General features: G+C 34.9%; 1 protein-coding gene across 1 annotated transcript; it reads right to left on the reverse strand.

The window, feature by feature from the left end:
• Nucleotides 1-6,397: 6,397 nt before the first annotated feature.
• On the reverse strand, nucleotides 6,398-12,657 carry LOC139694983 (protein gustavus-like). The gene is made up of 2 exons (XM_071593538.1): nucleotides 12,504-12,657; nucleotides 6,398-8,097 (listed from the first exon to the last, which is right to left on the reverse strand). Exon 2 carries the CDS (start codon nucleotides 8,046-8,048, stop codon nucleotides 6,819-6,821), a length of 1,230 nt encoding a protein of 409 aa, XP_071449639.1. The 5' UTR covers nucleotides 8,049-8,097; nucleotides 12,504-12,657; the 3' UTR covers nucleotides 6,398-6,818.
• Between the last annotated feature and the right edge of the window lie 561 nt (nucleotides 12,658-13,218).

Genomic DNA, 13,218 nt, shown 5'->3' on the forward strand with positions numbered 1-13,218 from the left:
TAAAACTACAGTAATCAACACAAAATTTGCATTACTACTCCAAGTGTATGAAATAGAAGAAAAATTTCAAAAAGTAAAATAATGATGTTCATAGTTATGAATTATATTGGCAAAAGTGTATTTCTAATATGTAACGAGTTGAGAAACTGCACCACAATTTTGAGAATAGAGCATAGAAATTGATGTTGACTGGATTAAAAGAAAGACGATCCAATTAATTCTCATGGCATTTTAGAGTAGAAAAGGTATTTGACATGTTTTGAAGTAGGGGAAACATTTGATGGATTTGATTAGCAGATTGATGAGCTGATGTATGTGATACGGCAGAAATACAATGCAAGCAGGAAAAAATGAAGGAATCATTTGGGTAATGTGATGGAAGAAGAAATAATGAGAAGTGGAAGAAGGTAGTAGTGTGCAGCAAAGATCGAGTATTTGTAATGTAATCAAATTTGTATAAAGAATTTCATCAGTTTTTCAGGATCATCAGATAACAGTAGACGTCTATTTGCTAACTAGACATTGAATATTAACTTCAGCCACAGAAGTCTCCTTAGTTGCAACAAAGGAACTTTTAAACTAAATGCTGGAATCAATCGCATTGAACTTAAATACACTGAGCTTTTGAAATGAGATCACACTCGAGTCTCAGTTCCTAGCTCTTAATATTAGTAATTAAGTGGTGAAATAGTAAATGAATTTGATGAATTGAATGAAATTAATTTATATAAATAACTTCAAATGAATTAAAATACAAAGGCACATAAATGCCTAATGATCTAAATTCCCAGATCCTGAATGAAACTTATATATGAGGGGTCAACAGCAAGGGCTTGTTTAAATAACAGAAAATTAACTCCCAGAAAATGCATTCATATCATTTAGCTGGCTAAGATGTGTCTCCATGAAACTACAATTTCTGTAGGCTATAGTAATGTTGCAAGTCCATTTCATTCCAATAATTGGTCAATGCTCATATATGTGGTGGCTGTGAAGTAACTTGTCTTCCATTCATCACATTTTCTTAAAATGTATAAATTCCTAGTTTTTCAATGAGATTTTCACTAAGATAAATTATTAATTACTTTATTTAGATTTCATTGATGAGACAAAGTGTTTATCAGATTAATAAGTTGTAATAAATCAATGAAAAATCACCTTGGCCAGAACATGAAACCTAAAAAAATATTAATTACACAGACTTTTCCATTCAAAGTACTTTAATAATGAATTTTCTGGTACTTCAATAGTTATGCCATATTAAGTTTCCAAAAAATTGTGTAGTGAAACATTTGATAAAAACATTGGATGAATAAAAATGTAGGATGATTAAGGTATGCCTAAACTTTACTGGCTTCAATTCCCTTTTGAAGGCAGTGACATGATCTCCCAACAATAAGGTACTCACAATTACTGAGACATGAAAGGAAACACTGACAATCTGAGTTGGCATTGCTATATCCCCAGGTGTCCTTTGGTCATAAAGACCCTGCCTTCATTTTAGAATTCTTGGCCTTCTTCAATAAATACCTAGCAGACTGCATGCCTACATAGGAATGCTAATGGTTGCATTAGTTGAATGAAATGTAAGTTGTTGCATAAAAAGTACAATAAGACCTCTATAATTATCCTCCCAACCATACCATTTGGGTAGGAATTTAATGAATAGCCTGATTCTACAAGAAATAAGTTATTATGGTTGATCTTTCCAGGTATTTTCATTTGAAAACGAATGAAATGGCATAGCACAATAACCAGGTTCACACACTTGAACCTAATCCATTAAAAACTCTTCGTTCATCATTCATTCTACTAATAATTTTGATATGTAAGCAGTATTTATGCAAAACTATTGAATTAAGAGGCAGATACTTGGAATTTTGCTAAGAATAGTTTTTTCTGAAGCCATATTTAATAATGATCAATATTTTGTAATTTCCAATGAGATATGATAATATAATGATAATGTAAGCAGATTTTACTCTAGTCCTAAGGTTGGTAATGGATTCATGATTGGTAGTTTTTTTACTGCACCCCTGTACTTTCATTTCGATGCATTTGATTGGCATTGTTTTGTGTTTTCAGAACCGGATCATCCATTGCAGGAACTGATTAAAATAGGGACTATGTGGCAGTGGTTGTCATCCAATGACAATGCTTTTCAGTGACTAAAAAGAAAGGGTGGCAGCAGCCCCTGAGGTGACATCATTTAGCTCATCCAAAAGAATCACAGTTCATGGTGGTGCTACATTGGGTGGCTTAGGTCTTACTGCAAGAGAATACTCCTGGTCAACATATATATGTAACCTGTAACTTATGGAGCTTCACAGAATGCGGGAAGAATTCTTATGGACAGGTAAAAGAATAGATTCAGCAAATTCACTTTACAGCGACCAAATTCCACAATTTCATTTATGGGATCCCTGTTTATGTATAGAATAACCATATGCTACCTGTCCCTATGGGGGCATTCCATAAAAATTAAAAACTAAGATAATATTAAAACCTATTTTTTCTTACCCCATGAACACCTCAAAATATGTTAACTAAAACCCTTTTAATTGCTTCGTACAAATTAATATATTAGTGATTTATATTTTCTGAGCAGTCACCTGCATTCAATGTGACCACTAACATCTGAAGTTCAAATGACAAATTGTATAGATTTACAATCACTTAGGTACTTTATTAAGAGCCACTTAATTATTAGATTCTACAAAGTACTCAACTGTACCTACTAATTCAGAAAATTAATCTCCAATAAAGTTAAAGAGTACACCAGGTTCAACTCCCTCAAATGCCCTATGCAAACCAAACATAGGATCTTGAGCTAGTATAGGATATAAGACCTTCCATTCATAACACCATCCACTTTTTTTATTGGACTCCTTTCCCTGGATTTACTGCCTTCAATTCCAATCTACCCTACATCAAACACAGTATTATTATTTCTATGCATAAAACGAACTTTTTATTTGTTCTTGTGCATTTTTTTCATGCACTAAATTTATTGTTTTATTAATAATTGAATTTTTTTTGGATTCCACAAAGAACTCAACATCCACTAATTCAGAGCAAACATCACCTGGAAGTCATGAGGCACATGAGCAATACTTCTTCTAATTATCTACATTAGCAGCCGGAGGCTCTTGAGCTAGCATTGAATGCAGAGCCATCTGTTCTTAACAATGAACCACTTTTCAATTGGATTCCAGAAAGTAATCAACTCTGTTTCCTAAAGCAGAGTAGTCATCACCCTGGAAGTCATACAGTACACTGAGTTCAATTTCCTATGTAAGAAAATCTAAGGCTTTTAAATTAGACAAGGATCCAAGGCCCTCCTTCAGTGACAATGTTTCACTTTTCACTTGGATTTCCAGCAGTACTCAACTATATCTCCTAAACAAGAACATAAGTTGCCGTAGAATTAATACAGTAACACAAGTAGCACTCCTTCCATTTTACAAAGTAAGTACTATTATTATACCAGAGAAGGTTTAGGGCTGAGCATGCATAATTGCTACTGTTTGAGAGATGAAAAGAAACACAAAGTGTGCAATATGAAATACATACAGCATGATTGGAAGTGTATGCCTTTGAACAGAGGCTGCATTTTCATGAATTACCCCTTGTATCTGAAGAATAAGTGTGCATCAACAGAACACAACAGAATGTGAAAAAGTTTCCAATCTCATTAAGTTCATATGCTGAGTAGGTTGTAAGTTGAGACAATGTCAAGGGATAAATAATACAGTTAGTTGAAATACAAGAAAAGCTAGGCAAGACTGGCAAAAAATGTTAGAAGAGAAATATAACATGAAAAGGTTGAAGAAGTTTATTGAGTCGGCCAGACAGTAATTCAAGTAATGGATAAAATTGGATTTGTAAAGATGAGATAAGTGGAATTCAAATTGAATATTAAAATAAAACGAAAAGATAGAATGAATATTAAAAATAACCTCACACTAAAGGTGAACTCTGTATAAAAATAGAGAAAGATGAAAATGATATTGATAAAGCATTCACTATACTGAAAGTAGAATTCAATGCCACAGGGAAAAAACTGAACCAATGCAAAAAGCACTCCAAGAATCAAAATGTAATCTTTGGAGCTTATTTCAATTTTTAAGAAAAGATGAAGTCAAGATCATATACTCCTCTGTGGCATACAATCAACACCTACATAGAAAAGAAAACTATAAAATGAAATAAAATGTCAAAAGAGCAAGTATCCAAGCAATAAAACAGCATGTTTAAGTTTGACAATTGATTTAACATTAGTGACAAAGAAATATGAGAATCCTAAGAGGATGTTGACACGGTGATAACAGTATTATTAACACAAAACTCAGGTCATGGTCTGTCACAGGACAATATAAACATATATAAAACAAAATAATAAAAATTTAGAAGTTGCAGAAGAATTTTGTTTGGAAATAATGCCCCCTGTAATGACAATATAAGCAAAACAGAGCAGAAAGACACAATCCCAGACGGCAATCTATGAGAAAAAACAGTCCTCATGTGAGTTTTATTTTTAAAATTAAAAATGCTACATTGAAAGAAGACATGTGAAATATACTTCATAAAAGAGTAAGGCATTAACAGTGACAGCAGGAGAAAAAAGAAGACTTGGTACACCCAGAGAAAATGTGATTTTGGGAGTAATTATTATTATTAGGTCATCTATCAGTTAAGGTAGGTATTGGATGGACATAACCAAATAAATATTTCCTTCTACCTTTGTTTTTCTCTCTGTCCACTTCACCTTCTCCACACCCACTTTTAAATAGCCTCCAATCTGTGTTTATCATTCTGCTCCAGTGACCATATTTCTGCACCCTACATAACTATGCCCCATATCAGTTTTGATGAATCTTTTCTTAGCATCCTTACTTAATATCCCTGTCATCAACTCCCTCCTCCTGGTGAAAGCCTATTTGCCTAGTATAATTCTTCTCCTTACATCCCTACGACATTGACCATGTTGGTCCAAAACACTTCCGAGATACGTAACCTGTTCTACCTGCTCTAGTTTTTGCCCTCCTATTTTAATATTAAGCTTAGCCTTTTTCTTTCTAGAAAATCGCATAACCTTTGTTTTGTTGACATTGATTCTCATCCCATACCTGTCCCAGTGAATTTCCAATTCACTAAGCAATGCTTGCAACCCCTAGGCTGACTGACAAACTAAAGCTTGGTCATCAGCAAACCTAACTGATTTTACGAATTCCCCGCCCACTTTCATTCCTACCTCCAGTTCTTCCCATGCCTCTTTGATCATTTCCTCTGCATACAGGTTGAACAGCAACGGTGATAATGGGCAACCCTGCCTCACACCACTTCCTAACACTACCCATCCAGACTCTCGTTCCCCACTCACACCCGAGCACTCTGAGGCATGTACAAGTTGCGGATTAGCATCCGCAATCTATTCCAATTTTATGTAATATACTCATTACTTTTCCTAATCCATTCTATCAAATGTCTTTCCAAAATCTACAAAAAGGCAAATACATACAGATAGTATTCTATATTCCTCTCTACCAGTGAAGTAAAGCAAATGAACAGGGACATTAACAAATATGTACATGCATTCTACAGTTTCAATTACAGGAAATGTGGCCATGGTAAACAAAATTAGAAGGGCTAAATCTATCAGACGCATAATTATACATAATTAGATATAACAGCTTGCTGGAGGCTACAATGGAAGAAAAAATGAGTAGAAAAAACTGCAGGGGTAGAACTTAGACGCATACAGCAGAACCATAATGGAAAATAATAGAAACCTAAAGAAATTAAGATTTTTAATGATAGAAGAAGAGTAGAATGCTGCAACAAATTAATTTAATTCAATCTGCACCTTTAATGGAGGATTACTGATACATTTACAAAGAAATATAAATTCTATTTTAGCAGTCCTCATTAAAAAAAGGCACAGTAATCAACCCAAAACTTGGTTTAATATGGGATGATCACCAAGTGCTAGTCCTAATGTCGAGTGAAATTCATGGGTAAACGAGAAGGGAGTAGTTCCTCTCTCTGTGCCATATGTATTTTCCTTGAAGTCCTGATGCCTGAAAAATTATACAGCCTGGGTGAAGCTTAGGGTGCACGTAGGCATCAGCTAAAATCTAACTATGGCTCTCAGTTAAGTAGACCAGTACCAACTAGACTTCCACTTCCCCATGCAATCCTAACATGAATCTTTTTGTTACACTTTGTTACACAAGTACCCCTTCGGCAAAAAAATAAAAAGCCTGAATGCAATGCACCTTTATTGGCACAGGAGGTAATTGGTATGTATATAGTTGATATCTCATAGGCCAGCATGTAAGTCTCAGATGTATGTATAATTTACCACCATAAAAATTAAATGAAGAATAAATTTTAAAGAATAACTAAAATATTTAATACACAAATAAAATCCAAATTACACAAGTATTCACAATGACATCAAGACAACATAAATACACACAAGACTTTGCCAAACCAACTTTAAAAGTGCAGTCTCTTTGACAAAATTATTTTGCTCCACCAAATACTTAGCAACACAAGAATAACAATCTACATGGAACTGTGCTCAAAAACAGATTCATTAGATCCTTGAATATTCTAAAATATTACTGTATTGGTATTAATTGGCAATTTCTAACTTCTCATTAATGAATTCTTCAAACTGATTGCTTCACGATAAAAAAATTCACTTGAGTTTCATACTCAAAACACTTTCCCACATAAATTAGTTAATGGCAATGATAAATTGAAAGCACTCATTAGTTTACTCAGGAAGCACAGAAAAGAAAGCTTTGAGGCTACCGGCCATCTTTATACAGCAGGTATACCTTGATGGAATGTGGTAGAACAAGTTGATTTATCCTCTCTTCAAGATGCTCATGACCAAGTTTTCCTCTAATAACCCAGCGGCACAGATCCATTAATGTCAATGGCTCGGGCTCAAGCCCACCTATGTACCTCAGAGTGACTTCACAACGACCCCACACAGCACTTACTATTGGATACAATTTACGACCTTTTAGGTTTCGGAAAGCTACTCCAAGGTACCAACCATCTACCACAAAAGCCAATGTGCCTTCATCCATATCTAATACAACCTTAAATTTATCGGGCACCGTGAATGTCTCGTCTTGACTAAGCAGTGATGGATAAGTGACTGCCGCAATGCTTTTTGAGTCATGGTACAGAACATTTCGCCCCAAATCCCATCCCCATGATTCCTCATTGGTACCAACCAAACTTTCATAGCCATCTGCATAGAGAGGGGCATCTGCTGTTGCCACACCAACAACAGCATGGGTTCCCCTCTGACAAATTGGCCAAACAATTTCCCATACATGAAGACCCTTGGAGAAACCTACTTTCCCTCTAATACAGTCTGTAGTTTGTGCCACAGGATGGCGATGGAATGTAAGCTTGTCATCCTCCTTCACATATATATTTCGGGAGCAATCATTTGGGTTCCATGCATGCTTTAACTGTAATTCCCTTGGTGCAACAGGCATATCAAGGAGTAAGTCCAGTCTTGGTGGATGCGGTGAGTCAACTGCCAGCTCTTTTGGGGAAAGGGCCTTCCGAGGTTGCCTTTCAAGATTCATGTTAATAGTTTTAATACAAGCTGAAATCTTCCTCCAAGGATGCATTATCCTACTTTGAACAGATGTACTTTCTATTGAACTGGGACTACTTGCAGCACCCACAGCATATGAATCTTGAGGTCTTTCACACTTTTCCTCCACAAAATTCCAGACACTCTGGGTCACCTGATTTATATTAAAACAATTGACACAGTGTAGAGTTTCTGAATCTCCAGATACACCGGCAGCCAATGATCGTCTTTGTGAAGATGAGCTGGTTTCTAAGCTTTCTTGGAAGCCTTCATCAGGTGACTTCGGCAGTTGACCTACACCTTGAGGAAAGTCACAGTTATGTGAAGCCAGTAAAATGCTTTCATTCGGTAGATGTGGTTTCTCTTCTGTTCCTCCTTGCCTACTAAAATGGGACTGGCAAAAGGCAGGATACTCCATCAATACAGGGGTGAGAGTCACTTTAACCAGCTATCCTGGGGAGGAGGTCCTGTTGGAAGAAGGCAGAAGTTGATTTTAATTCACTACAGAGAAATATAAAAAGTCAGACACTATGAACAACTTATTCAAATAGCTTTTGGCAGTTTTAGGTATATGTTTCATTTTTTTAAAAGGACTACACAACCAGAAAAACATACATAATATACTTTTTGACCAGGAAGTCAAATGATGAAAGGGTCTACTACGTGTTTTTTTTAAGTTAACATTGGTAAAATTTAAATTTTCTAGCAATAAAAGTAAACTTTCTATCATGATATTGTCATAATTTCTCATTATACTTAATTAAGGCATCCTAAGGTGTCAGTAGCATGCATACACCAATGTAAAGGGGAAGGAACAACAGTATTCTGGCTTACAAGGTATGCACTATGGAAGGTGCAAAATGATACATACATTTGGTGAACCCCAAGTATATGATTGAAAACATCTTCTTTTGCTCATCTTGAATACATTATTGATGTTTCTTAGAGTCATACTGACTTTATGTGATAAGAGACAGGATGTTATTGACAACACAAAAGCAATGAGAGGTGCTGAATGTGGGACAGACCAAGATTTGATAGTTTCAAAAGTGGGTCTGGAGAAAACGTGAACGACAAAGAAGATTACAACACATAAGCAATAGATAGCACGATAAAAAATCTGAAAAAAATCGATGATCGAATGCCTAAACATAAGCTGAACTCAAATCAAGTGGAACAAGAAAAAATATTGAAAATGAGTGTTAATGATACTATGAGGTGAATTAAGTAATAAATTTAGTATGCACTACAAGTGTACAGGGAAAAATGAGTGCCAGAAAGAATGAAAGGCTTAAAATGGTGGAATGAAGAAGTAACAGATTCATGGAGTACAATGAGAGGATGATTGCAGCTAACGGCAATCACGTATGGCAGATATCTCAGATGATGATTACAAAAGGATAAGAAATTAATGCATACATGTCTTGAAATTAAGTAGGAATAAAAGGGGTAGAAAAGGAAGCATTTTTTCCAAAGAAATAAAAAGCTGTTTTGGTTATGGGCAAAGAAGGCAAAAAACAGGAGAACATTAAAGTACTAAAATGAAATACAAAATACCAGAAATTATACAGTGATAAGCTCGAGGCTGAATGGAAAGATTAAAGAGATTTGGAGTGTTTTCAGAATAACAATAGGAGTGGTAGAGAGCAGCAGTTACTGACCTACCATTAAGATCGGACAAACTAATGTACTCTCAATTTTAAATTCTATGGAATACTAACATGAATCATTGTTTAAAAGGCAAAAACATATATAAAGCATTAATAAATTCATAAAATTCACTTCAACAATACACTTGTTTTATTACAAAAACAGCATTAAAGCTTGTTTAGCAGTAGAAGGTTGTGGTAGGCCAGTGAGTGGAGTGCTGGGCTCTTAACGGCATAGCCTGGGTTTGATTCCAAGTGATGCCTCTGCATACCCTTAGTTTCACCCTACTTTGTGATTTTTCAGGTAACAGGTGAGAAAGGAAACAGTCCCTCCTACCCTGATGGGTGATTTCAATATAGTTAGGCTTAGTATTAGACGAGTTCTAACTTTGCCAACCAAACCTACTTTCCAGGTGACTAATGAGTTTTGCTTGTTTATGGTAATCATATAAGTAGCGTGATATTTGTTGCTGTTCACTTGAAATGTCTTGGTGAACCACTAATATTTTCTTACAGATACCAGTTGACGACCACTGGTAAAGAGAATTAAACTGAGTGAAGTGCATTGAATGGTGTAACGACAATAAGGAAGTTAAAATAAGTTAAGATGAAGTGGTAACAGCAGCAAGAACTTGGAAACTAGAAAATCTGCTGATGTAATCGCTATAATTGTCAAAATGCGGAAGTGTGGGAGCAGGTAAATTATTCCCCATCTGTGCAAATCATTTAGCTTGTGTTTGAGCTGAAAGTAACATAAGGACAGATTTTGTGAGTGTGATTATAGTTTTATGACATGTATAAATAATAGAGATCATCTGTTTTTACTTCAGAAGTACTTGAAATATGAATGGATGGGCAAAAGAAAGTTACCCGTTCTGAACTGAAGGAGGCATTGGGCAAGAAAGTTGTCGTAAAGTTTTGAGAGAATAATGCACCAATGAGCAGCTACAGAATATCAGAAATGTAAGGCAAAAAAATGGGAGGTGTAGCACCAAATGGGGTGTTCAGTAACTTAGTTTAAATTATGCATTGTGTGAAACAAGGATGCATGAATAAAATACTCGCAATGATTCAGCGATGCTAATACAACAATTCTCCTTCTGCAGTATTACTGGTTTATAGCTCAAAAGATCTACCAGGTTTTTGGAATAAAATACACTCAAATGTAAAATATGAAAACAGTTGTGCTTTACACGGAGCTAGGGAATAATTGGGTACTAGATGATGAGTTTTGAAAGATTTAATATTTCAGTCAATTATTGAACAAGTAGACTATTTTGTATACTTTGTGAGAACATTTGATCAATGTTTTACTAAAGTATACGCTATTGGCTGAAACTGTGAAGTTAAATGAATTCCTATAGCCTATAATGAGATAAATTTAGAAAGCTTCAATTATGCTATTTTGGTCAGCTGGTGACCACCAATGGGTAGAGGTAAGGGCTTTACAGAGAGGTCACCAGCTGACAGAAATAATATTATTGGAAATTTTTTAATTTTTCTTATTCTTGGCTATAGAAATTTAATTAATTTCACAACAGTAGACTAATGTCTATGACAAAAAAATGCCAGCAAATAAAAAGTTTACTCCTTCCTACATTGAATTGTATTGAAATGAAGTGTGGATATTATGTGCTAAGCATACATTTTGACTAAATGCAATGGTTATCTGGTAGGAGAAGAGTGCTTGTAGTAAAAATACGCAAAAGAAGGTAAAGAATGAGTAGGCCTAGGATTAATGTAAACTGGATGTGCTAGTCCTGAAGCATGAGAGAAGTGTGCTTGGCCGGTTAGGTCATTTGGAGAGAGTGGATAAAAGACTACACCAATGTATGAGAGAAGAGCATATGATTTGTAAGCAAGCAGTGTACCAAGAATCCCATTGAAGTCTGACAGACTATTTAGATGAGAATATTAGAACTATGAATTTTTATTAGGCTAAATAAATCTTCAAGGATAGTATTATGAACAATATTTGTAATAGGAATTGCGGCTTGGTAGGGGCTAAAATCATGCTTTTTTTTCCTTTGCCTATTCTGAAAAGTTGTGGCATGTAGGTATAAACTTTCAATTTAGTAGCTATGCATCTATCATATAACTTCCCTCACTAAATATCTGCCAGAGAATAAATTGGCCTGAATATGATGTTTATGATGTTGAGTAATTTGAGATATGGGATAGCCAAAATATGATATGCAGACAGAAAGCGCACCATTGAAAATTACAATAAGTCGAAACTTTGCGGGCTTGATCAACTGCGAGAAACATTTTTTCATCGTTTCGCCTCGTTTACATACTTGAATATGAACTCGAGCCGTAACACTGAATACCTACTTTTAAATAAAAATTCGACCAAAAACACATTTTACGTTGCGTAACTGTGGGGTTAGTAACATTCCATTTAATTATTGTCATTGAAACAAAGTAATTACCAAATTTAAAGTTTTCACTGTCAACATTCGGTATCAACATATGCAAAATAAATGTAATTCAACAAAAAAATTTGAAAAATTCATGAGGAAAATTTTTTGTGATAAATGCCATCTCATGTCAACCCAAATAAAGTTAAATGCCTTAACCATTCCATTCCAGCGAGGGTAATTTTTCAACCAACCCCACCCTTCATTTCAGTGTTTCAATTAATTCATTGAAAATCTAAACTGGTACTGGCATTCTAAGTTTTAGAACTGCCAACTATTATCAAATTCCAAAGAATAAACCCCTCCATATAGAAGATATATTGTTTTCGTAACAGAATAAAAATTGAAGTAACTCTGTCAAGAAATAAATACTAACCAAGCCAAAAATGAAAAATGTATTAATAGTTTCCCTTGTAAAAAAAGCTCAATATTTAAGGTAACTTTCCAGGAGAAATATCCGGTGTTTTAATAGAACTTAAAACCTTAATTGGACTTTTATAACCTTTTTAGATAATTACATGAAAGATTTACGTGAGTTACCCGAGGAACATAAAAGCTAGAACGATAGTACGAACAATTCCAGTTGATAATATCCCCAGGTACAGAGGTTTACACGCATAAAAAATACTTCGATTTAATATCAAAACCATATTAATCCAAATCAGGTAAGGATGGAGCGCAAATATAACACCCAAACGATAAGATTATTTAATGACGGCGTCAGCTACTATTCGGAAATGCCAAATGAAATTAGCATTTATATCACATTCTAAGATCAGCTAGGGTACACTTGGAATTACATACCTTAAGTGTAATTTCATGACAATAAATTATATATGAGCAGCATCAAATTCCACTGCTGAAGATGTTAACGTGAGAAATTATACCCGCACAAGTTGTCAGCATACCCACCACCATTGTCAGCCCATCAACCCAACAAACCATTGTCAACCATAAAAACTTGCGACACTCGACCTATCGCTAATCGACATATTTTAAAATAATATCGACTTTGTTACAGATCGATTCACTGGGCTCTTGTTCAAATTACGCATTAGTGGCGGCTAGATTTGTAATTGATTTATTTGCAGTATTACATATCAGAATCATCATTTATCAGTTGTTTCCACGGCAATTTAGTGTTACCAATGTATAGAGTGATCTGAAGGGCACCAGCAATGTAAATTGTCCATTATGTTTTGAATCCGAAAAATGTACAACTCTAAGTCCACAGTTATATATTTGATAACAACTATTTCATGCATTCAGGATACTCGCACCGTCGCTATGTCTGCCGTATTTTAAGAAAGTGTGGCTATTTTAGTCGTAGAATAACAAGTGAAAAATTTGTGCTATTATTATACTTATAATAGAGGAAACAGATGTAATTTCCATGAGGCTAAATTTCAAGAAGGCATTTGAAAACTCATGAAGGAGAATGGATAAAAAGTACTTCACATTCTAAAATATCTTTTGAGGAAGTTGTAAAGAGCCTCTTGGGGAATGATAAATGACCAAT

This window comes from Hetaerina americana, unplaced genomic scaffold (genome assembly GCF_022747635.1).
Source record: "Hetaerina americana unplaced genomic scaffold, ioHetAmer1.1.p SCAF_6, whole genome shotgun sequence".
NCBI lineage: Eukaryota > Metazoa > Arthropoda > Insecta > Odonata > Calopterygidae > Hetaerina > Hetaerina americana.

What these genes read in the sequence shown, in the direction of transcription:
- LOC139694983 (XM_071593538.1), bottom strand. Translation starts at nt 8,048, where the DNA reads ATGGAGTATCCTGCCTTTTGCCAGTCCCATTTTAGTAGGCAAGGAGGA.